Below are 25,321 nucleotides of genomic sequence, written 5' to 3' on the forward strand. Positions count from 1 at the left end.
GCCTTGCGGGCGTTCGCTATAGCCCTACCTCGTCTTGTCTCCTTAATGGTGCACGTTCTTCGAGGGAGGGAGGGAGCCAGCTGGGGAGAGCTGGCTACGCCCCCGGCCGATTAGAGGAAGCATGGCCGCCTTCGGGTGTCTCTGACCGAAGGGGCCCGCCGCCTGCGGGCCGTACTGACAGCCCGTCGTGGGTGATGTCATGGTCAGCATGGCAACAGTGCCACGCCGGACGGGTCATGGCAGCCTCGTACGGCGTACTGTAGCCATGCGTACTCCGGGATTCGGGGGCGGCGTGTTTTACTGTTGCCACGCCCCGTCCCATCGCCATTATATTGGTGCAAACTTTGAGGGCCCAATCCGGGCCGCCTATTGGGGGCCGGCTTCTTGGAGTCGGTCGTGTTGTGGCCGGCTTCTTAGAGTCGGCCATGTGGTGGCCGGCTTTCTGGGGTCGGTCCTCCCGCAGCTTTCTCCAGGAGGATTCTTGGGCCGGGCCGCCTCCCGGTAGTCGGCCGATAGGGTAGCCGGCCGGGGGAAGGCGGCCCCGCGTCTTGGGTGCTCGAAGGCTTGATCAGCCTATTATTTGTTTGAAGAGCCAGGGGGAGCCGGCTAGGCTACCCGTGGTCATTTACTCTGACAGCTCTCACCGGATGTCCTGTGGATCTTCACAAAACGTAATTAGCGGATTTCCGGTCCTCTCCGGATGGCCGGCCATCAGACGTCCGTTTTCTCTCCGGGCATCCGGTACATCCTCAACAGAACATTTTTTACGGATTTCCGATCCTCATCGGATGACCGGTCACCGGACGACAGGCACATTCCGGATGTCCGGTGGCTGTGTGTCTTGTACTGCTATGTGGCCTGTGGATTCCCAGCAACCGGGCGACCGGTAGCCTGTCGGGCGTCCGGTCCAATCTGTGCCACCGGAAGTCCGGTATTGTCCGGACGTCCGACAACTCCAGTACATTAAGTGGCTCAACGGTCAGTTTTTACACTACTACTATATATAGCCTCCTCCCTCCACCGTATAAGGTTGACCATTCACTTTAAGCTTTCCAAGAACACATCTCACTCCCTCTCTTGATCCCCTACACCAAATCCTAGATCCCCAAGGGATTTGGGAACATTTGAGAGAAGTTCTCCAATCAAGTGATAGATCCACTCCTTCCTCTTCTACTCACCAAAGGAATTCATGATTTGAGCAAGTTCTTGAGCTTTCCCCGTCGTTCTTGTTACTCTTGGAGGTTGGAGACTCCTAGACGGTAGGAGTCATTCGAAGAGGAATCGTTCATTGTGATTACCCCCGGAAAGTTTGTGAGGGTTTGGAGACCACCCCAAGGTCTACCATTAGTGTTTGAGAAACGCCTTCATGGTGTTGTCTCAAAGGGAGAATAGGATGAGCCTTCGTGGCGTTGGTGTGCCTTCGTGGTAACATCCACCTCTCTAACAGTGACGTAGCTTCCCTCCAAGGAAGTGAACATCGGCATACATCCTCGTCTCTCGAAGTTGTGGTTATCCCTAATCCTAACTTCCTACTTGTGGTTACTTGTCTCTTAGTCTTTCTTATATCATATTGTGCTTGCTTACTCTCCTACTAGTGTTACTTGTTTACCTTGCTTATCTCATACCATCACACTTGCAATTGTTAGGCTCAACTTCATATTCTGCATTATTGCTTAAAATTGCTAAGTAACAATTAAAATTTGTAATTGTACCTATTCACACCCCACCCCTCTAAGTCCATCTCGATCCTTTCACACAGTCATCTGGATATTATTTATTTTTTCAGATTTTCTACTTTTTAGTTGGATGAAATCAATTGGCATTCAATCGTTCTTTTGTCTGCCATCTATGTGTTGAAAATCTTGCTATTCCCTTTCTTTTTAGCTCTGGGCTGGTTGGTTGTTACCGGGCTGCATTTTTTCCAAGGATACCAGTTAATTTGCGCGCGTGATGTCTTCTGGTTGAGCGCCCCTTCATTTCATAATTTTCTTTTCTCTCCCTGTAGCTGCCTTTTTCTCTTCCCTTATTTTCTTTTCCAGCGGTGATAGCTCAGAGAGGTAGACAGGGAGACACATGGCGATTTTGATTTGGATCTCTCCTTCGCTGCTCAGTTGAAGGTTTGGTCGCGAGACGTCTGGAGCTCTTCAGACAGATGTGGTTGGTTTCATCTCTCATCATCGTTGCATCTCTCTCCTTCGTTCCTAATTTCAATTTATGTTTTTGCTGGTCATGTGTTGTGATATAGGTTTTGTTGATGCTCCCTCGTTAGATGCATGTGTTAGTTCTCCGTAATTATTGCCTGATTCTATTTTCTGTAGCTAGATTTTGAAAAAGTTCATGAAATTGAGAAAACTTCACTAACTTGAGAAACGTCCGCGGATTTGAAGAAGTTAATGAAATTGAAAAAAGTTCACTAACTTGAGAAATTTTTGTGAATTTGAAAAGGTTCACAGATTTTAAAAATAGTTCACAAATTTTTAAAGAAGTTTAACGCTAAAAGTTCATGAAATTTGAAAAAAGTTTGTGGGTTTTGAAAAACTTCGTGAATTTGAAAAAAAAAATCACGCATTCAATAAAAATATCCGTGTATTTTAAGAAATTTATCTATTTGAAAAGTTCATAATTTTGAAATTTTTTATACATTGGAAAAAATCGCGAAAAAACCAAATATGGAAATCTGGAAAAAAATAAATGCGTCATGAAAGTTTTGGGAAGCTTCATCTTCTATTCTTAAATAGTTGCAACCCACTATCTAATTTTCCTCTTACTCCAACAATGACACATCATCAAGTCATGCATGTAGTCATAAGTTATCTTATACAGTACATTAATTTATTCATGCAAAGCTGCTACCTCATCAACTCATGCATACCTGCTTTTTTATGAGCTTAGTCATGCAAAATACTGTTACATTGTTTTAGTTTATTTAGCATTTTATTTTCAACAAGATTCCCGCAGCAAATCGCGCGGGGCATTGTCTAGTTTCACGAGCGAGTGTGAGTTGCCAAAATGAAGGAAAAAATGTGGTCACTAAAGAGAGAAAAAACTAAATGGGCCGAACCCAAGGTGAACTGCGACCGAAACTGATGAGAACAAAAAGAGAGGTCCAAGTCCGCTCCGACACGTTACCAGCCCATCAGGTTCGCGGAAGGCCCATTTGCGTTCACCTCAAGAGGAGTCACGAGACCGTCGCCACCTTAACCCCGATCATTCGCACCGACCACATCCTCATCGTCTCCAACCTCGGCGAAACCCTAGCTAGCCCCACCGAACCGCAAGCCCCACCGAAGCCGGAGCAAGCCGAGATGTCTCGCACCGGACCGATCGCCCAGGACTGGGAGCCAGTGGTCGTGCGCAAGAAGCTGCCCAACGCCGCCGCCAAGAAGGACGAGAAGGCCGTCAACGCCGCCCGCCGCGCCGGCGTCGACATCGACATCGCCAAGAAGCGTACGCATCCTTCCTGGCCCGACCTTTTCGACCCCTTGTCTCGGAGTAGAAAGGAATCGCTTGACGCGGCGGTGGATTTGGTTTGGCCGCGTAGTGGCGAGTTCGCCTTCGAGTAGGCGCGGGTTTTTCGTCAGATTGGCGTGCGATGCTGCGAATCCTAGGGCGTTGGATAGAGTCTCCTTGATTATAATCGTACATCGGCGTGGTAATCCGAAGCATGTTCTTGTTTCACGCGAGGGTTTTCGGTAGAATGGATTATTTGGCCGATTTTTTTCCAGGGGAATGAATTATTAGGAATTTTTGGAAGAATAAATTATCTGTGAACTTTAGAAGACTAGAGCATGTTCTTGTTTGGTCATTTGTTAGTCCTAAGCATCTTATTTTCATGAGATTTTCTTTATTTCTTTTATGATTCACTTGTTTGATTGGTGATGATGCAGCACTTGTACTGAATCTGAGGTTAGAACATACGGTTAGTGGGGTTTATTTTTTGTAGTCTGTATTGCAGCAGTGGCTCATTGGTTGCATCTCTGATGTGATTGTGCATTTGGATTTTGTACTGCAAGTTAAAATATCTACACTCTTTCACTGCATGTAAAGTCATCAAAAAGTGTTGATAAGAACCTGTGATATGTTGGGGCAAGATCTGTATAAGTAGAATGATGTTGCATTAATGTTGTCTTGGTTCTGGATGGAAGTAATACTGTAATAGTATGTTGGGGTGATGTTGTGTGTGCTAACTGGTTTAGGGTGCACTATTGTCTTGTCAATTAGCATGTCGAAAGTTTATGGAAGTTTTTGGAATAAAAAGAACAATATTTATACAACATTTATATACCTTATCAAAAAAGTTCAATCACACACTGAGAAACAAAAGAGATAAATCATGGTGTGGACTATTCACAGCAATGTTTGTCCCTTCTTTTCTGAGATTTGTGGATTGAACTTGGATTTGAAAATTAGCGTGTTTGGTAAATCCATGATGTATCAATCTTTTTCTAAATTATAAATAGGATTCTACATGGATATTAGTATTTTTAATTATGCTTTTAGTGCACCTGTACACCTCGTGTGCCTAGTCCCTAGTGCACTCCTATTGTGTTGAAGTGTGGATTATATGATCCATATGTTTTAATTGTTTATTTTTCTGGATAACGGGAGTTAGTGATGTCTACCATCTTGGTTGTCTTTGCAATAACGCACTTCATGCCAACATCAAATAGTACTTTCTCGCTCATGTCAGTTAAGTGATTGCCATTGAAAAGGCTTAAGCTGGTCATGGAATACCTTCTCATGTTGGTTAAGTGATTGCCATTGAAGAGGTTTAAGCTTGTCATGGAATACTTTTCTCTTTTATGATGAGTTATTTTCTAGTTTTCTTATGCATGTTATGGGCCTTATGTCCATCATAAATGCTTGTACATGATCAGTATGTGATATCTTGTATAATAGGCGGTGCTGTAAAAGAGACACTTCCATTGTATGATCAGAACATCTATCTGTGCTTCTTTTGCACACTTTGTTGAGATAGATATGTGAGAACTTTATATATTGCTTTAACTTTGATGGCATTGTTGATGAATGCAGATAATGCTGGGACAAACAAAGCTGCTCATAGCACCACATCGCTCAATACAAAGAGGCTTGATGATGATACAGAGAATCTTGCTCGTGAGTTCCATGCACTTTTACTTCTATATGTTTCAAAAAGGAATAACTACCTAAAATAGCTGTTTATTGTCCAATCATTTTGTTTATGTGGTGTGTGTATGTCAATCTTGTTTATGTGATGTGTGTATGGCAATCATTTTATTTATGTTATGTGTGTATTTCTTTCTCAGTTATATCCAATAATATCTGTGAAATATGGCAAAGATTTTTCCTTTGTTTAAAAGGAACTATACAGGAGTATGCTTGTCAGTTGATCAGTTTCTCTTTTTTCTTAATGCATTGACATGCATTTCAGTATATATGTACTTATATCTTGTAAAGTATGTTGGGTTTGCTTGAGTGTTCCACACTATTGAGGTGACACTTGTTCCTAATTTATGTACCATCATGGACTCATGGATTACCCTATTTTTTGATGAATTTTTTGAGGTTTGGAATAAACATAATTTGTTGTGATGTACAAGTCAGGTTTTTCTTAGTTTCTACTGATATTCAACTGTTGATCACAAGGAAAATTAGGTTCGTCTATAATGTACCTGTACTGTCCTTTCAGAGCAAATTTGCTGCTTAGAAGCCGTGTGTATCCTGCTGCATTTGATTTCATATTCTATAAATATGGTAATCATGATTTTTCTATGGGTGCTGTACTTTTATTAGGGCTACACTGTTAAAACTTAAGTTACATTATAGGAATGTTATTCTATGAAAATTTACTTTTACTTTAAAGGAATTTGAATTTGAATCCTTCAATGGTCCTTTACTTTTCATTGTTATTGAATGCCAATACGTCTTTTATTGCTTTTTAACCATTGGGGGTTATCTTGAACAGATGAGCGTGTGCCGTCAGACCTGAAGAAGAGCATTATGCAGGCTAGAACGGACAAGAAGCTCACACAGGCACAGCTTGCACAGGTATGATGAATCTTACTTAACTGCCAACCTGAAATCTGTAACATCTCTCTGCCTTTCATTCCCTAAGACACATTGTTTGATTACCAGCTGATCAATGAGAAGCCACAAGTCATCCAGGAGTACGAGTCAGGCAAGGCTATCCCAAACCAACAGATCATCGGCAAGCTGGAAAGGGCTCTTGGCACAAAGCTGCGAGGCAAGAAGTGAAGCTGCGTGCATCTGACAGGAGTCGAGTCTTTCAAGAGAGGAGCTTGGCTGGGCAAGTTTACCGCTAAATAAAGCTTGTCTACTAAATCATGCGACTTAAGAAAACCCTGGAGTTTGGTATTTCGCTCTGGTTTGGGTGAATGTAATTATTAGCTTCTGTGAACAACTCTGTATCTGGGTTTCGTTTCGTCAGTGTGTCGTCGTGAATGTGAACTCTTCTGAATGCCTGAACCTTTATATAACTTGTCTCTGTTACTAAATGTCTCTGCATTATTAACACTTAATTGCTCCTGCGTGTTTATTTTTATTTTTTGAAGACAATGGGAGTTTGCGACTCAGTTGGTTTTTATTTCTACTAGTACGATGGGCCCTTTTAGGTTTGAGCGTTTTGAAAATGCATGAATTGGATGCGATGGTGTGTTGAATTCTAGAGAATTGAATGTTTAATAAGATGTTTTGGTTGTGTAAAAAACAGAAAACACACAATTTTAAAGAATTCCAGAAGAACTGAAATGCGTCATTGAAAGAAAGAAAAACATCTATGGAAATCTTCTTTTGAAAATGCACTAGGCTGTGGAGAAAAATAACTGTTTTCAATATGGAAAAAGCCACATGGTACATACTCCTCCAAAAATAATTAAAAATTCTCTGGAAACAAAATATCTCTAAATTTCTGGTACTCCCTCTTTTTTTTTAACTCTGCATAGTTGCTTTGTCTTGAATCAAACTTCCTGAAGTATGATCAAGCTCGTAGAAAAAAATATTAACATCTAGAATATCAAATAGGTACAATATGTAAATATATTCCATGATGATTCTAATAGTATTGATTTGATATTGTAAAGCTTCATATTTTTCCGTACAAATTTAGTTAAATTTTAAAAAGTTTGACTTAAAAATAAAACTATACTATGCGGACTAAAAAGACACGGAGGGAGTATAGAATTCTTTTGAAGCAAAGATGACCTGAAATGGCCATGCTCTATTTCTGCGGTTTGCCGCGCGCGGCGGCGACGGGGACGCGCCGCCGCCAACCGTCTTCGCGGCCTTCCCTCCCTCCCCCGTCCGAATCTGACCACCACCCACCGCCTTCGCGCGCGGAATCCCCCCTCCCCTTCGCGCCGCCGCCAACCGCACATCCCGGCAGGAACCTATCCAGCTCCGCCGGGACAACCCCCCAGCTTTCGCGGAGCAGGAGGCCAAACCCGGGCAGCAGCTGCCTCCCTCCCTCATCCACCCATGGCCGCCGGCGAATAGCTCGCCGGAACCAGCGCACGCCGCGGCGTCCTGCCCTCCCCCTCTTCTGCTCTCCCGGCATGATAGATGGCCAAGCCGAGGAGAAACGCCCGCCCTGAGGCAAGGCCCGACCGGAGCTAGCGCCTCCCGGCCGGCCGTGCGGTTCGTCCATCGGTCTCGTCCTAGTTACTCGTCTTATTCTGCCCCGCTCTGAGAGGCCGCGGGTGTCCGAGGACGGCGTCGGTGTGTCCAGCCAGCGAGTGGCCGCCGGGAGGCGCCCGCGTCGTAGCCATGGGTGGCGCGCGTCGGGGGCTCATGCTGCTCTTCGTCCTCGTCGTACTGCTCCAGGCGCAGGCGTGGGCTGGCGCCGCTCCGCTCAACGGCGAAGGTAACTCACAATGCCATCACACGAGAGACCGATGGTAGCACTCGATTTGTGGTTGTGCCTTGGATGATTCATGGGTGTGGTGCCATCATGTACATCTGCTAGGATTGGCTTTGCTGGAGCTGAGGGCGAGGGTGGAGGGAGATCCCCATGGAGTCTTCCATGACTGGGATCCCATGGACAACAATCCCTGCAGCTGGTCCGGCGTCCAATGCTCTGACGGCAATGTGGAGATTCTGTAAGTCTGTTTTTTCCCCCTCTATATTCTTCCAAATGTTGACGCAATGCCTCCACGCAATTATTTATGTGCCGAATTTTGTAATTGCCTACGTTGTTCAAATCATATCTGTGCCAGATTTATGTCAGGAAATAGTTTTCTTTCCACGTTGAAATTCAGATGTTTGCAAATCATTTGTGCCAATACGATTAGCTAAAGTAGTGTATTAATTGTGCATCATGTGCCTTTAGTTCTTATTTTCTTCAACATATAGGAATTTAACAGGTCATGAACTGGCTGGAACCCTCGCACCTGAGATTGGAAGCCTACAATGTCTAAGATCACTGTGAGTATTTTAACTATACTTTATCTGGACTATAAGAGGTTAATTTAGAATTCCATTGTTTGATTCTTATCTCTATATAATGGCGTATTCGATCAGGATAATTCTGAATCACAGACGGTTGCATTTGCAAGCATTGCATGTAGCACTTACAGCCTTTCTGGTTTCGAAAAATCATGCAAAAAAGCATGGCATACATTACACTATATCATGTGCACCTATAAACTTTCATTTAATGTTATGAGTTTTTGTACCTTGTACAAAAACAAAAGGACATAAATGAACTGTATCGGGTACTATTCACTTATCTCTTGTTTATTTCGTACATGTCAAAAATGATGTTAGTTTTTGATGAAAATTTCTAGATGCACCATTGCACTTACGTTAGCAAGCGTTTGCGCAAAATGTTCTTTTGTTTGGTCAATATTATGTGAATACGTGTGTTGGGTCATATTGGCTTAATTCTTATTTCTGTCTAGTTTACTTCCAAAGAACAATTTCCATGGGCAAATCCCCAGAGAGTTTGGAGGGTTATCTGCCCTTGAAGTACTGGATTTGAGTGCCAACAACTTGGATGGAACAATTCCAAAAGAACTAGGGACGATGCCACTACTCAAACAGCTGTAAGGCCAATTGCATCATTTGTGATCTCTTCTTTGCTTCGTAGAATGAAGTACCATTGTGTTTCAGATCACTTCACAACAATCAGTTCCAAGAAGGCGTCTCATCTTTCAACATACAAGGTGGAGCTGCTGAGCAGACATGCTGCTTGAGCAGAAAACTAGGTTGCTGGTAAGTGGCTACATGGATGTGCCCGGCCCTACTTTTGTGGTCACTCAACTTAGCCTTCAACTATTCATAGGTTTCATTTCTGAAAGTTTTATTTCACATCCTAACAGATTTTCGTTTTACAGGCTGGGGTCTAAGAATTGGATTTCTTTCAACGTCCTCCGTGGGAAATATTGCAACAATCTACCAAGTAATTGGGCATTGTCAGGATGTAGACTCAACATTTTTTGTCTGATGTGTTAGTGTGTTACACATCATTAAACAATTACATTTTGTCTGTCAGGTTTTACCGAGTCACACATAATGCAGAATTTGCAGTCCATAGCAAGTGCAATGCGCCGCAGGCTGCTTGAAGCTGGCAATCTGCCTGCTCTTTCAGGGAATAATGACCTGGAAAATTCAACAGGAATCCAGAGACCTGCTGATGTTCTATCTCTAGGGACTGGTTCATTTCCTGCGTTCCCAAAGTCGGATGGCCAAATCCTGATGCCTTCGGTTCCAGAATCCGTTGAGAATGTTGATGCTGCAACACCAAAGCAGGTGCCTGCCGCAGTGACCCAATCAGACGACAAAGAGTCATCTGTTGCGAAGTATGGCATTTGGACTTATGTCCTCATATTTCTAGCTGCAATACTGCTCATTAGCCTGATTATTGCGCCGATCTTGGTCTGTCGGAAGCGAGGGGATGGATCAATAGCCCCCTGGAAAGCGGGGCTAAGCGGCCAACTTCGGAAGGCATTTGTAACAGGCAAACATTCTAACTATCCTATTGGCTTTTATTGTTTATGAAGTCAATATATCTCATGAAAGAAACATAATAAATACATGCATAGCCTGACAACATTTCAAGAACATGTGGGTCTTCTGTGATACAATTTGTATTTTATATGCACCAGATATTCTTACTTTAAAACTACTTGTGCTTCCATTATATTTGTTGAGATGCCATTGCCTCCGGGTAATACAATTTAACTTTCGATAGCTCAATTCTTTCATTCAGGTGTTCCACAGCTAAACAGACTAGAACTCGAAGCCGCTTGCGAGGATTTCAGCAACATTCTCAACGCTCTGCCTTTCTGTACCGTGTTCAAGGGGACATTATCCAGTGGAGTCGAGATCTGTGTTGTCTCCACTTCCATTTCATCGGTCAAGGAGTGGTCCAAGAGTTCAGAAACGTTCTTCAGAAAAAAGGTGATTCCTTACATCTTCTAGTAGTAGCCAACAATAAACAAGTTGCAAGTAGTAAAAAACGTGAATTCTAGTAACCTTTCTAATCACCCCATTTCCTTGTGTAGATAGATACAGTGTCAAGAGTCAACCACAAGAACTTTGTCAATCTCCTCGGATATTGCATAGAAAATAAACCCTTCATGAGGATGATGGTGTACGAGTATGCTCCGAATGGAACTCTTTCTGAGCATCTTCATCGTAAGGAATTTTACTTTCGCATTACTTCCTTGCGCATAAGCTATGTATACTCTATATATCCGCCTCCAAACTGAATTACTAACCTCGCAGTCAAGGTGTTTGAGGATCTCGACTGGCCTGCGAGGATGAGGATCATCATGGGCCTGGCGTACTGCCTCCAGTACATGCACCATGAGCTCAATCCGCCTGTGGCGATAAACGATATACGCTCCGACGCAATCTTTATGACAGATGACTATGCTGCAAAGGTATCCATTTGAAGGAAATCAGTTTTTTTTTCTTCTGAAACACGGAGTTCAGTGAAGGCATGGTTCATTAATAAGCTACCACATTATAATTAACACAACCACTGAGTGAGATGGACACTGATTTGCAGATTGCCGATGTTGGCATGTGGAAAGAAATCGCGGACAGAGCAAAGGCTGCAAAGCAGGACGGCAGCAGCCGCTCTGAACCTCCTCCCGATCTCGCGGGCAGCGTCTTCTGCTTCGGCATGCTTCTGCTGGAGATCATATCCGGAAAGCTTCCTGAACCAGGTGGCCATGAAGTGACCTGCATCTGGGTATAACACCACGAACGAACCGCGCAACTCCAAACTCCAAACTTAATTTCCGACAACATTGCATCGTTAACAACTGTGAACTTGCTTTCTGCCGCGCAGGCTGCCAAGCATCTCAAAGCCAAGAACTATGTCGAGCTCGTCGACACTGTGCTGGAGGAACACAAGGCCAACGAGCTGGAGGCCGTCTGCGAGGTGATCGAGGAGTGCACCGACCCCGACCCGACGCGGCGGCCAGCAATGCGAGACGTGACGGGAAAGCTCAGGGAGGTTCTTGGCGTCTCGCCGGAGGCGGCGGCGCCGCGGCTCTCGCCCCTCTGGTGGGCTGAGCTCGAGTTACTGTCCATAAAGTCGACCTAGTAGGATTGCTGCTGCTGCTGCTGCTGCTGCTGCTGCATATATACCATTTGTTTGGGTGGGCACCAACGTGCCGTGTAACATCATCCCTCCTGATCCTACGAACAGTTTCGCTGTAAACTTTTGCTGAACGCTGTGATCACCCGTGCAGGGAAAAAGGTTGTAAATGATAGATGTGATGCAGCTAATGCACATGTTGATCATTTTTACTCAAGATGAGGGAATACCATACCATGGGCATGTAGTACTGAGTATTTTATTTTATTATTAATTTTTATAATTGGTGTGAAAAGTCAAACAAGTGCCTGGTGCTACTGCCTACCATTTGAATCTTCAGTTTTTAGTTTCTGAACATGGCAGCTGGTTCAAAAGCATTGATGGTAAACTAGGTCTAACCAATGCATTGTACTCCTATAAGTTTCCCATGGCAATTCATCCATTTGAAACATGTTCTTTTTCTTCTTATTTTTTTGCGATGGAAATATTTTTTTTTCTTGCCTGTCTCTCTGCTACAAATTATGGAATTCAGGTGTTATTTTTAACCTAGCTTGTTGCAAACCATGCATTCAACACGTGGCACGACCATGGCCTACAACCACACCGAATTGGACATTAAAGTGTGGCAAAAAAAAATGATACTAACCAAAAATTAGCGTCGAACTTATGTCCAATCGATGAGTATCTTTGATGTCACAGCCAGGCAGTAATGGTGAAAGAAATTTTGCGCGGTCGACACGTGGATTTAGCTGGCTAACCGTACACGTGTGCCGATCACATGGTCGGGGAAGGAACCGCGCGATCTCGTCTACGGCTGAAGCATGTCGATTCTGTTGACGGATATATACCGCAGAAAGCCATGGGAAAGAATTGGCCACGCAGGGACAGAACGGCATGGATTGGATGTGGGTTACCGATTAATCAACATCTGAATGCGACATGAGTTTCAAGAAGAAATAAACTGAATGTGACATGGCGAGTGCTGCATTCTCTGAATCAAGTTTCAGCCAACCAAATATGGCACCTGACGTTTGTGGCAAGAGACTAAACTAGGCTCAGTGTCCTGGAAGGTTCTCACCATCGTCCATTTGTCAGCTAAAAATGAAAAAAAGGATGGGACACCTATTGCCAGGATTCAGAAAGAAAGGAAAGTAGCACCTGAATGCATATGTACAGCATGCGTGTGGTTCTGTCTCTGATTGTGGAGAAGTGAGAATTCTTCAAGTAAAAACACAATGTATGTAAATGAAAAACAAAGGAAGAAGCAAAAGGAGGTTGGCATCAGTTGCATCCAGATCACGCAAGATGTGGAGCAACGACGGCCAAACCACCCCAAAAACATATGCCTCATCACATGCATTGTTGCACCCTCAACCCAGCAAACTGGTCGATTACGGAAAACCTAACGTCTTGGCTCGGAGACATCAACCGTGATGGCCACATGCGCGGCCCAAGCTAAGTGGTCACCAGCCCAACACCTCACCCACCCCACTCCTTGTTAAACAAGCCAATCATGGATATGACATTCAATTACTACTATTCACATAATGCAATGCACCAGCAAGCAGTTCCCATCACGAAAGACACATGTAATTGTTGCACAGAAAGATGGAAGGCTGGGATGGAAGGCTAGGATGTGTGGATGGATTCATTCAGAGCAGGCCGGTGAGGCTCCCCCTGCCTACAAATAGCACCAGAAACCACAGCCATCCAACACAACGTACCTGGCTTATTATTAGGCGGCCTGTTCCAGCTCCAGAGAGGGAAGGGCGAGCTCCTGGCCTCATGTCGCGAGGAAAGCTCTAGCCACCGCAGACTATTCTTCTCTCCCACCATCCTCTCCTTCATCCTTGGAGGATTCTGAGAAAACAGACCAGTCGTGTATTAGTTTTCCCCCCAATCACAGCACGCTCTCGCCCTTCACCTCTCCTCCCTCTCGGGGAGGGAGGGACACAGAGGCACGAAGTGGCGCAGAGTAGACGCTTGTGACAACCCAATTTACCTCCACCAGCTTGCTGCTGCTCTTGTGCACAAGGATCCGATAGGATGGAGAGGAAGTCCACCATTCTCATGAACCGGTACGAGCTTGGTCGTATGCTCGGGCAAGGCACCTTCGCCAAGGTGTACCATGCGCGGAGCCTTGCGACCAACCAGAGCGTCGCCATCAAGGTCATTGACAAGGAGAAGGTGTTGCGTGTCGGCATGATTGACCAGATCAAGCGGGAGATCTCCATCATGCGCCTGGTTCGTCATCCAAACATCGTCCAGCTGCATGAGGTCATGGCCAGCAAGAGCAAGATATACTTTGCCATGGAGTATGTCCGGGGCGGCGAGCTCTTTGCCAGGGTGGCCAAGGGCCGGCTCAAGGAAGATGCTGCAAGGAAGTACTTTCAACAGTTGATAGGGGCTGTGGACTTCTGCCACAGCCGTGATGTCTATCACCGGGACCTCAAGCCGGAGAACCTCCTCGTGGATGAGCACGGAAACCTCAAGGTGTCCGACTTCGGGTTGAGTGCCCTCAAGGAGTGTCAGAAGCAAGATGGGCTGCTGCACACAACGTGCGGCACACCTGCATATGTTGCGCCAGAGATAATCAACAAGAAGGGCTATGATGGAGAAAAGGCAGACATATGGTCTTGCGGTGTCATACTTTTTGTTCTGCTTGCTGGCTACCTCCCATTCCAAGACTCAAATTTGATGGAGATGTACCGGAAGATCAGCAAAGGTGATGTCAGGTATCCACAGTGGTTCAGTTCTGATGCCCGGAAGATTCTATCCAGGCTGCTCGACCCAAATCCAAACACAAGGATCACCATGGACAAGCTCATTGAGCACCCGTGGTTCAAGAAAGGGTACAAACCAGCAGTGACTCTGGCAACGCCACGTGCCTCAAAGGATCTTAATGATGTCCAGGCTGCTTTCAGCACGGACCGCAAGGATGGTGAAGGCAACAGGGCACAACAACCAAATAGCCCATTGAAGCCAGCGAGCTTGAATGCGTTTGACATAATCTCCCTCTCCAAAGGTTTTGATCTCTCTGGCCTATTTGAGAAGGACCAAGAGCAGAAGTCGAACTCGCGGTTCATGACCCAAAAACCCGCATCAGCAATAGTGTCAAAGCTGGAGCAGATAGCTGAGACAGAGTCCTTCAAGGTGAAGAAGCAGGACGGACTGGTGACGCTGCAGGGATCCAAAGAAGGGAGGAAGGGGCAGCTTGCGATTGATGCGGAGATCTTTGAAGTGACTCCATCCTTCTATGTTGTTGAGGTGAAGAAGTCGGCAGGAGACACATTGGAGTACGAACGGTTCTGCAAAAAGGGCCTACGGCCTTCTCTCAAGGACATCTGCTGGAACGGTCCGTCAGAGGAAAAGCTTCCATCAGTATCGGAGTCAGTACCTCCAACTCCGTCCTCCAAGTCGACCAAAAGAAATGGCATTTAAGTGTGATATCTTCTGAGATGCAATTACAATCTATTCTCCTCTCTCTTTCTTCCCTCCTCAAAGAGCTGAGACTTTGCTCACTTGAGCATCAAGCTTTAGGGCTCTTTGTTAATCTTTTTTACAGTTTCCAATTTGTGGTAGCAATTGTAGTATATGGTTCTCCTGTTCTGTTCACCAATAGAAGCACAAAAGGTGACAGTAACACTCTTACAGTGTTGCTTTGGGACAAGCATACCATCACCTGCAAAAAAGATCTTGTAAGAGCCAAAGCTATTATAGGATGATTAGAACTTCATAAATCACCATGGCAGATAGCATAGAACAGATTCCTCATATTCCTGGTATGTTGTCTTGCGACTTGAGTATATCCTACTTGTTATGAAGTTCTAAGTAAAATACAGATGCATTAAACAAGTAGCACGGATTTGATGGAGTGCAGAAATAAAATTCTGAAGTTTCCAACAATTATTTATTTACGTGTTATACCGAAATATACTAAAGCAGAAATAAATCACGGGACCAATATTATATATAACCTGTTAACCACCAGAGTTGCTCATACAAAATAATCAACCTCTTCACTTGGTGATGTCACAAATGCATGCATCTACCAGAAACGAATGATTCTGGTCAAGCAACTTAGGATAAGAAATCTTCAGCAGAAACAAGCCACAATCAACTTACATATATATCAAAATCATGTGAAATATACAAAGTGACATCAGCAGAAGTCAAAGAAGCAGAGAGCTTTATCTTTGTTGTCCATACATGGAAAATATGAAATCACGGTCTTATGATGGCATTATTGACTTATTGTTCTAATTGAGTAAACATTATCAAACCAGTTGACATAAAAAAAAAACTTCAAATGAAATTTGAACAACATAGTTGATGACCTTTCACCCACCCAAACTTCTTGATATAACTTTATTTGCGACAGATCCAAACCAGGAAAGAACCTTGAATCAAACTTGACAGAGGCGGATTGTATTGGAGAAGTCCACAGGGTAAATCAAGAATTAGATGGTTTATAAAGAGCCCTTTTGCGAACCTGAAGACATAATACTCTTATGTATTTGAAAACTGCCAACATATCACCTACTCAAGCAGTTACACTAACAATTATTCATAGCCATTAAAAAAAATCTCCATGTTACCATCAAATCTGCCGTGGTCACTGAAATCACATAGAAAGCAAGAACAATACCATGGCTTCTGGAATGCTATAGCACAGATGTTATCAAGGAAGTGGATAATGTCCATACTAAAATCAAGAGTGTCCCAAGACCTGGTCTAGAAGGAAACCTACATGGTAAACACACAAACATTTAGCTGTCTAGTTGCTATAAAGAAGAGTTTTTCCATCGACTTTAAATTCACCCTAGTTGCTGCAAGAATCTGATAGAGCAACAACAAGAACCTAAGGATCCTAAAAATCCCTTGCAGCATGAAATAAATGTAGTTTTCTCCATTGTAAGATCAATTCACAGAACCCTTAACTGCAAATCAAGAATCCCTAATTGCATATGCTTATAGTACTTGGCAAAAGTTGATCCTAAGCATCACATAGACAGAAAAAAAGCCCCAGAGTGTTTATATGTTACTTCAATCTGTGCATACTGTTGAAGTAAAAGAGAAAAACGTTTATAACTAGGAGAATGCTGCAACTCTGGTTTTACCAGTAAACTACCTATGGTTTGATGAGCGGTTCTGCCAAATTACCACATGAACATCGGACAAAACAACATTGAAAGCTTTTCTGATAGAACTAATAACATTTAAATCATCGCAATCTCACGACTCTATAGCGAACAAAAGTGTAATATTATTATTCATCAGGACACAGCTGAGCAGGTGGATTCAAGCTCGCATCATTCACAATTTCACATTGTAAAAAAAAGGATGGTCATCGATTCATGTCATCACAACACATTATACAAACAGAATAAGTGGTACTATTTTTTCCCCTTTCGCGAGTGGCAAGCAACATCGCGAGAACCCTAACCAGCAAAGACGGCCCCTCCTCCGAGGTCAGGGCTTTGCGGCGGCGACGGCGCTCGCGGGAGACGCGTCGGCTGCTACCAACACGGCGGAGTCGGAAGTGGCTGCGGCCGCTGCTGCCTCAGCCGCGGCGGACGCCTCCTCCTGCTTGCGCTCGTGGTCGAGATACATGTTGATGGCCTTGGTGCAGATCACTGCGGTGACAGAGGCGTTAGGCCCCGCTGGCTAAAGCATATGAGTACAGGAATGTAAAGCAGAGAGAGCAGGATGCGCACCCCCGGCGCCGATGAAGGAGAAGAAGCGGAGAACCGTGGTGGAGGCTTCGCCGGCGGCGGACATGGCGGTGGGGGGAACTGCTTTGGACTGGGCTATGATTTCCGGGCTTATTTTCTTGGTTTCCTTTTCGGGCTATGTTGTTGTTTCTGTGCGAAATACAGACATGGGCCATGACATGTATAGTCAGCATTTCGCTTCAACAACTTCTAAATGAGCTGGCAACTAGCACACGGCCCATTAACAGATACTCCTACATTATTATATGTTGAAATTATGTTTTTCATTTAACATGCTCTAGAAACCATGTTAAGATATAAAGAAAAAAAATCATACATTGCAAAAAAAATGGAAAAAGTTTCATGGACTAGGATGTAATAAATGTTCACATATTTGAGATGAAGTTTTATCTCATGTATTTAAAAATGTTCTTGTATACAATAAAATATTCATGTATTTGAAAAAGGCCCATTTGTTGAAAAGAGTTATTTGTGCATGTATGAATATATGTTAATATTATTTTAAGAAGATCATGTATGCCACCATAAAAAGCAAAAATTAAAGTAAAATATAATTGGAAATGAAAGTAATCATGAACGAAAAGGGTGATAGGAAGTCAAATGGTTTCAATTTCACCGTGTAAATAAATTACTAAAATTGTAGTGAGACTTGAATTTGAACTAGTTTCAAATGTACCCTAGATTGATCTTGTTTCAAATAAGGTCTTGTTGTCAGAAATCCATAAACTTTGATTCAAAAAGATATAAATTATCTAAAAACAACAAAAGAAATAAAATGGTTGCCAAGGTGGAGATGAAATGGATCACATACAGGGCCGAGAAAGAGTACAGTGGTCTGGCAGACTGGGTCAATGCCTCCAGATGATCACGACCTTTGTATTTGTGGTATTGTTGTTTTTGTTTCTTTTTTTCTGATGCTTTTCTTGCCCTAGGACCTGTATAGCTCTTTTATTTTATTTTGGTACCTTCTTTGTATTTATTTATTTTAAAAAAATACACAGCAGAGCCCTGCTATTTCCCTAAAGAAAATGGTTGCATTTTTTACGGTGAGCAAGACCGCGGAATGTTGCATGCAACCATTCCTCTCTCTTAAGTTCTCCGTAACAAAAGCCAACACAAATAAAAGCCCGAAATATATTTCCATGTATAGCAACAGCCATGCATCAATTAAACTAGTTTTTGAATAATACTCCATCCGTTCGGAATTACTTGTCTCGGAAATGGATGTATCTAGAACTAAAATACGTCTAGATACATCCATTTGTGCGACAAGTAATTCCGAACGGAGGGAGTAGTAATTACTTCCTCCGTCTCATATTAGTTGTCGCTAAAATGAATGTAGAACTCCAAAAACAATAAAGGATTCCAAAAACGCGGGAATAGGAAAAATATACAATTGCAATGTCATGCCCATATGAATCCTACAAGATTTTGGTTTGTTTGATTGGCCCATATAAACAATAAAGGATTCTTTCCAAGCGGTTTGAGTGCATGCTAAGGGCTCCTTTCATTGAAATGATTTGTATAGAAATTTGGAAGATTAGGATCCTTAGAAAATTCTCTTATGTTGGTTATTTGATTCACATAATTGAATCCTAGTAATTTTTTTCCTTTAGATTTCTCTTTTCCCTATGGTGTAGCCAACCCTCAATTTAGTGCAAAACCCTAGCGAAACAATCTAATGCTATATATTTGAGTTTTGGAAATTCTTCCATCAAAAGAACCCGATATATATACAGTTATTATTTTGGGAGAATGCTACAATGAGAAAAGAAGAAGCAGGAGGAGATGTATATTATGTGTGACACTAGGTCGTTTCAATTTGCAAAAGGTAAACATAAACAAAGTCGACTGCTAACTTCCATTCTACAATCGTCACATGATTATGACTATTAGCACATGCAGAAAAAGATGAACGAATGCCATTACTAGAAGGAGAAAATCACATGCATTATTTACCACAATTTCAATTCTAAGTCAGGGAAGAAAAAAAAAAGAACAAAGAGGGAATGTATGAGTGTGTACAGTATGAGTATGTACATTAGGGCTAGAGTATGTGTGCAGACTTGTGAATACTCTACCCTAGAATTTATAAAAGCAGCTTAGTTAATTAGAACCCAAAATTCCTTTCACAACAAAAGAAGAACACAAAATTCCAGTGCGTGTTCTTTTTTCTTTTTTTTTTTGCGTGCTTAGAGCATCTCTAGCCGATTCTCTAGAAAAATAGAGTAAACCATCTTGGCAAAGCTTAGTGGAGAAATTTTAGTCCAATAAATATTTGCAAGATCTAGCCAATCCTCTAATTATAACGGAGTAAAATTTTGTTTTTTCGAACTTATTTCAATTCTAGTTTACACTGCAACTACATATTAGCACACATATAAAAACCAAACATAATAATGAAGGTTCACGCAAATCACGAATATAGTTTACAAATCGAATCCAAAGTTTACAAACCAAATTATTCAAATTCAAACACACTGAATGGTTCAAATGAAGCAAATAACATGATCCGAGTCAAACTAGGCCGTGTCCGATCATCACGTGAGACGGACTAGTCATCATCGGTGAACATCTTCATGTTGATCGTATCTTCTATACGACTCATGTTCGACCTTTCGGTCTCCGTGTTCCGAGGCCATGTCTGTACATGCTAGGCTCGTCAAGTTAACCCTAAGTGTTTTGCATGTGTTCCGAGGCCATGTCTGTACATGCTAGGCTCGTCAACAACCGTTGTATTTGAACGTCTGAATAAAACACCCGATCATCACGTGATGTTTTGAAACAACGAACTGTCGCAACGGTGCACAGTTAGGGGAGAACACTTCTTGAAATTGTTGTAAGGGATCATCTTATTTACTACCGTCGTTCTAAGCAAATAAGATGTATAAACATGATAAACATCACATGCAATCAAATAGTGACATGATATGGCCATCATCACTTTGCTCCTTTTGATCTCCATCTTCGGGCCTCCATGATCATCATCGTCACCGGCATGACACCATGATCTCCATCATCATGATCTCCATCATCGTGTCTTCATGAAGTTGCCTCGCCAACTATTACTTCTACTACTATGGCTAACGGTTAGCAATAAAGTAAAGTAATTACATGACGTTTAAGTTGACACGCAGGTCACAAATAAATAAAGACAACTCCTATGGCTCCTGCCGGTTGTCATACTCATCGACATGCAAGTCGTGATTCCTATTACAAGAACATGATCAATCTCATACATCACATATATCATTCATCACATCCTTTTGGCCATATCACATCACATAGCATACCCTGCAAAAACAAGTTAGACGTCCTCTAATTGTTGTTTGCATGTTTTACGTGGCTGCTATGGGTTTCTAGCAAGAACGTTTCTTACCTACGCATGAACCACAACGTGATATGCCAATTGCTATTTACCCTTCATAAGGACCCTTTTCATCGAATCCGATCCGACTAAAGTGGGAGAGACAGACACCCGCCAGCCACCTTATGCAAGTAGTGCATGTTTGTCGGTGGAACCGGTCTCACGTAAGCGTACGTGTAAGGTTGGTCCGGGCCGCTTCATCCCACGATGCCGCCGAATCAAGATAAGACTAGTAACGGCAAGCATATTGAACAATATCGACGCCCACAACTACTTTGTGTTCTACTGCAAAGAATCTACGCAATAGACCTAGCTCATGATGCCACTGTTGGGGAACGTAGCAGAAATTCAAAAAAATTTCCTACGTATCACCAAGATCTATCTATGGAGAGACCAGCAACGAGTAGAAAGGAGAGTGCATCTACATACCCTTGTAGATCGCTAAGCGGAAGCGTTCAAGTGAACGGGGTTGATGGAGTCGTACTCATCGTGATTCAGATCACTGATGATCCTAGTGCCGAACGGACGGCACCTCCGCGTTCAACACACGTACAGCTCGACGATGTCTCCCACGCCTTGATCCAGCAAGGAGAGAGGGAGAGGTTGAGGAAGACTCCATCCAGCAGCAGCACAACGGCGTGGTGGTGAAGGAGGAGCGTGGCAATCCTGCAGGGCTTCGCCAAGCACCTACGGGAGAGGAGGAGGTGTCACGGGAGGGAGGGAGGCGCCAAGGGCTCAGGTATGGATGCCCTCCCTCCCCTCCACTATATATAGGGGCAGGGGAGAGGGGGGAGGCGCAGCCTTTCCCCTTACTCCAAGAAAGGGGTGCGGCTAAGGAGGGGGGAGGAGTCCATCCTCCCCAAGGCACCTCGGAGGTGCCTTCCCCCTTTAGGACTCTCCCCTTTTTCCTTTATCTTGGCGCATGGGCCTCTAGGGGCTGGTGCCCTTGGCCCATGTAGGCCAAGGCGCACCCCCTACAGCCCATGTGGCCCCCCGGGGCAGGTGGCCCCACCCGATGGGCCCCCGGGACCCTTCCGGTGGTCCCGATACAATACCGATGACCCCGAAACTTGTCCCGATGGCCGGAACAGGACTTCCTATATATAAATCTTTACCTCCGGACCATTCCGGAACTCCTCGTGACATCCGGGATCTCATCCGGGACTCCGAACAACATTCGGTAACCACATACAAACTTCCTTTATAACCCTAGCGTCATCGAACCTTAAGTGTGTAGACCCTACGGGTTCGGGAGACATGCAGACATGACCGAGATGTTCTCCGGTCAATAACCAACAGCGGGATCTGGATACCCATGTTGGCTCCCACATGTTCCACGATGATCTCATTGGATGAACCACGATGTCAAGGACTCAATCGATCCCGTATACAATTCCCTTTGTCTAGCGGTATGGTACTTGCCCGAGATTCGATCGTCGGTATACCGATACCTTGTTCAATCTCGTTACCGGCAAGTCTATTTACTCGTTCCGTAACACATCATCCCGTGATCAACCCCTTGGTCACATTGTGCACATTATGATGATGTCCTACTGAGTGGGCCCAGAGATACCTCTCCGTTTACACGGAGTGACAAAATCCCAATCTCGATTCGTGCCAACCCAACAGACACTTTCAGAGATACCCGTAGTGTACCTTTATAGCCACCCAGTTACGTTGTGACGTTTGGCACACCCAAAGCACTCCTACGGTATCCGGGAGTTGCACAATCTCATGGTCTAAGGAAATGATACTTGACATTAGAAAAGCTTTAGCATACGAACTACATGATCTTGTGCTAGGCTTAGGATTGGGTCTTGTCCATCACATCATTCTCCTAATGATGTGATCCCGTTATCAACGACATCCAATGTCCATGGTCAGGAAACCGTAACCATCTATTGATTAACGAGCTAGTCAACTAGAGGCTTACTAGGGACATGGTGTTGTCTATGTATCCACACATGTATCTGAGTTTCCTATCAATACAATTCTAGCATGGATAATAAATGATTATCATGAACAAGGAAATATAAAAATAATCAATTTATTATTGCCTCTAGGGCATATTTCCAACAGTGTTCGGCGTCTCGAGTTAGGCCTTATATGCATCAGCTCCGAATCATGTCTTTGGTCAAATGTTGGGTTTGCCCGTCTCCTGTGTTTTGCTGCCTTATGTTCCGCTCTATCGGCTAACGCGACACCAGGAGAACTACTGCGATTGTGCCCCAGTTCGGCCTGGTGAGCACCTCAGTAGAGAAAGCCGAAAACTGACTGTCATGATATAGCGAGAGACTGGTCAACCACTCGATGGACCACCGGAATGTTTAGAATTCCTCCGCATTAATGAAGGACCGCTTCTCGGTCATGCACATACGCGCCCCGAGTTCGGGAGAGCGCGGCGCCCCCAGGGGCTATATAGTAGCCCCACCATCGAACTCCTATGGCTAAGTGAAAGTGATAAAGCATTATAGTCCGGTTGCCTAGTTTGCTACGCTATCACCTCCTTTACAGGACCAAGACATTGGATTAAGTGTGAAAATGCGCTTTTTTGCAAACACCCCCGCACTATGTGCGCGGGGGCTGAAGCCGAAGACTGCCATCTTTCAGGTTATATACACATATACATCAACGGCCGCGCAGGAGGTATTTTACTACTTGACCGCACAAGTATAAAAAGCTCTTATATTATATTGAAACATTGTTTCACAAATCATACATGTCATTTTAACATAATATCCTTCGAGCACTGTGTCTCTATTAAACAAGCGCCCTGCAGGACTTCCTCAAAATAGTGCTCGGCAGGTACTCGGCTTCTGTCCGAATCCTGGGATGCAACGTCGGTGGCCTTCATCTCCGCCCAGCATGTCTTGACATGGGCAAGAGCCATCCGCGCACCCTCTATGCATGCCGACCGCTTCATTGCATCGATATGCGGCACCGCATCATGGAACTGCTGCACCAAGCCAAAATAACTCTTCGGCTCGGGCCTTTTCGGCCACAAATGAGTCACAACATCCTTCATGGCAAGTCCGGACAACCTATTCAGCTCAGCCCATTCGGCTAACCGATCGGTTAATGGAAGTGGACGCTCTGGACTATGGAACTGCGACCAAAAAAGCTCTTCCATTCCGTGATACTTTTGGCCTCGGAAGTGCGCAACCGCGTCTGCGGCACTCGCCGCCAAATCTAGATAAGCATCCTCCGCACCCCACAGCTGGCCCAACTGAGCATACTTCGGATCCGTGAATTTCCTCCGCAGCAGAAAGGGCTTTCCAGCCGCGATATCCCCTGCTTGACGTAGCTCCTCCTTTATAGCTCTCATCATGGAGCGGGCATCCTTGGCTTCGGCGATGGCCTTCTTCAGGTCCTCTATCTCCGCTCGGCGTTCTTCTTCAAGAAACTCGCAGCGGTCGGTAGCATTCTTCAACTTCCCGGCCATCTCGGCCATTTCCTCCCTGGTTCGGCAGTGAGCAGCATGTCCGGCTTTTAGCTCCTCGGCCGCCCTCAAGGCAGCCGCATCACTTTTTCTGGCTTGCTCCTTGACTCGGGCTAGCTCCGCCCGAAGGTTCTCCATAGCAGCGGCACCATCTGCATAAAGCACACATGCTGTAAGGCATGGCCGTCAAGCTCCCTTACCAGGTGTCCGTGGAGAAGTTGCATACCTTGTGACTCGTCAAGCCGCTTATTGACAAGCGCGATGTCCGCATCCGCCACGTCAAGTTGCCGCTTCAGTTCGGCAAATTGATCAGTCCGGCTGGCCACTGGACGCTCCGCCACCTATATAGGACAGGCAACATCTTAAAACTGAGATTATGATCCTCGGCGTGCTATCACTTTCGACAACGTACCGAGTCTCAAGGGCTACTATCTATACAGGGCGCATTCTATATGCAAAACTGTCAGAAGGTATATCATTTTTGCGTACCTCAAACCCCCTCAGTAAACTTCTGACGGCTTCATGCAATCCGCTCTCAGCAGATGAAATCCTTTCAATCACCGTACCCATTAACGCACGGTGATCTTCTGAGATAGACGCTCGCCCGAGCAGATCCTTCAGCTCCTCTGACCGTACACCAGTTGGTGCCGGACCTTCCGGCCCCGCCGGACTCGGGGAAACCCTCCGCGACGACACCTCAGGGTCGTCCGCCCTGCATGACGGTGCGGCAGATGGAGGCGTTTCGCTCTCCATCATCTCCGGACGAAGATCCCCCGAAGCTGAGCTCTGCTGAGAAGGGTTGAGATCCGAACTACAAGGTAAAACTTCGGTTATCTTCAGAAATAAAAACAGGGATGTCCCTTATTACAAAACTCCCCTTTCTACTTACGGCTCGCTGGAGGGCTGATTCCCTTGGGGAAATAGTGCGGCCGAGGCTTCTTCTGGCGCAGGACCCTCTGGTGAAGATTTCTTCCCCCGCTTTGAGGCCTTGGCCTTAGGATCTTCAGAAGCGGTCCTCTTCTCCCCCTAGAAGGAGGGATTCTCAGTCCCCCCTTCTTTGAAAGCCTCCTTCACGGAGGCAGTAGTTTCCTTGTTCCCCCCTTTGCCCTCTTTCAAAGGCGCAGCCTCCAGCATCTTGGTTAACACAGGATCCGGCATGGTCTCAGGGAGGGGGGCCGGACACCTTATTAGTTTTGCTTTCGCTATCCACTCCTGTTCAAGGGACAGCTCTT

The 25,321-nt window shown here is 44.6% G+C and overlaps 4 protein-coding genes across 4 annotated transcripts; 3 read left to right on the forward strand and 1 right to left on the reverse strand.

Annotated features, from left to right (window-relative positions):
• Nucleotides 1-3,185: 3,185 nt before the first annotated feature.
• On the forward strand, nt 3,186-6,521 carry LOC123069262 (multiprotein-bridging factor 1a). Its single transcript, XM_044492075.1, has 4 exons — nt 3,186-3,447; nt 5,035-5,118; nt 5,948-6,030; nt 6,118-6,521. The coding sequence occupies exons 1-4, from the start codon at nt 3,306-3,308 to the stop codon at nt 6,235-6,237; spliced, it is 429 nt and encodes a 142-aa protein (XP_044348010.1). The 5' UTR covers nt 3,186-3,305; the 3' UTR covers nt 6,238-6,521.
• Nucleotides 6,522-7,222: 701 nt separating this feature from the next.
• Nucleotides 7,223-11,843, forward strand: LOC123069260 (protein MALE DISCOVERER 2). The gene is made up of 12 exons (XM_044492072.1): nt 7,223-7,861; nt 7,964-8,096; nt 8,350-8,421; nt 8,898-9,041; nt 9,109-9,210; nt 9,333-9,397; nt 9,491-9,955; nt 10,208-10,398; nt 10,503-10,635; nt 10,726-10,883; nt 11,012-11,197; nt 11,297-11,843. The coding sequence occupies exons 1-12, from the start codon at nt 7,765-7,767 to the stop codon at nt 11,552-11,554; spliced, it is 2,004 nt and encodes a 667-aa protein (XP_044348007.1). The 5' UTR covers nt 7,223-7,764; the 3' UTR covers nt 11,555-11,843.
• A 1,426-nt stretch (nt 11,844-13,269) lies between these two features.
• On the forward strand, nt 13,270-15,288 carry LOC123069261 (CBL-interacting protein kinase 5). Its single transcript, XM_044492074.1, has one exon. It carries the CDS (start codon nt 13,595-13,597, stop codon nt 14,987-14,989), a length of 1,395 nt encoding a protein of 464 aa, XP_044348009.1. The 5' UTR covers nt 13,270-13,594; the 3' UTR covers nt 14,990-15,288.
• Nucleotides 15,289-16,761: 1,473 nt separating this feature from the next.
• Nucleotides 16,762-17,410, reverse strand: LOC123069263 (uncharacterized). Its single transcript, XM_044492076.1, has 2 exons — nt 17,266-17,410; nt 16,762-17,184 (listed from the first exon to the last, which is right to left on the reverse strand). Exons 1-2 carry the CDS (start codon nt 17,327-17,329, stop codon nt 17,021-17,023), a joined length of 228 nt encoding a protein of 75 aa, XP_044348011.1. The 5' UTR covers nt 17,330-17,410; the 3' UTR covers nt 16,762-17,020.
• Between the last annotated feature and the right edge of the window lie 7,911 nt (nt 17,411-25,321).

This window comes from Triticum aestivum, chromosome 3B (assembly GCF_018294505.1).
Source record: "Triticum aestivum cultivar Chinese Spring chromosome 3B, IWGSC CS RefSeq v2.1, whole genome shotgun sequence".
Classification (NCBI taxonomy): Eukaryota; Viridiplantae; Streptophyta; class Magnoliopsida; order Poales; family Poaceae; genus Triticum; species Triticum aestivum.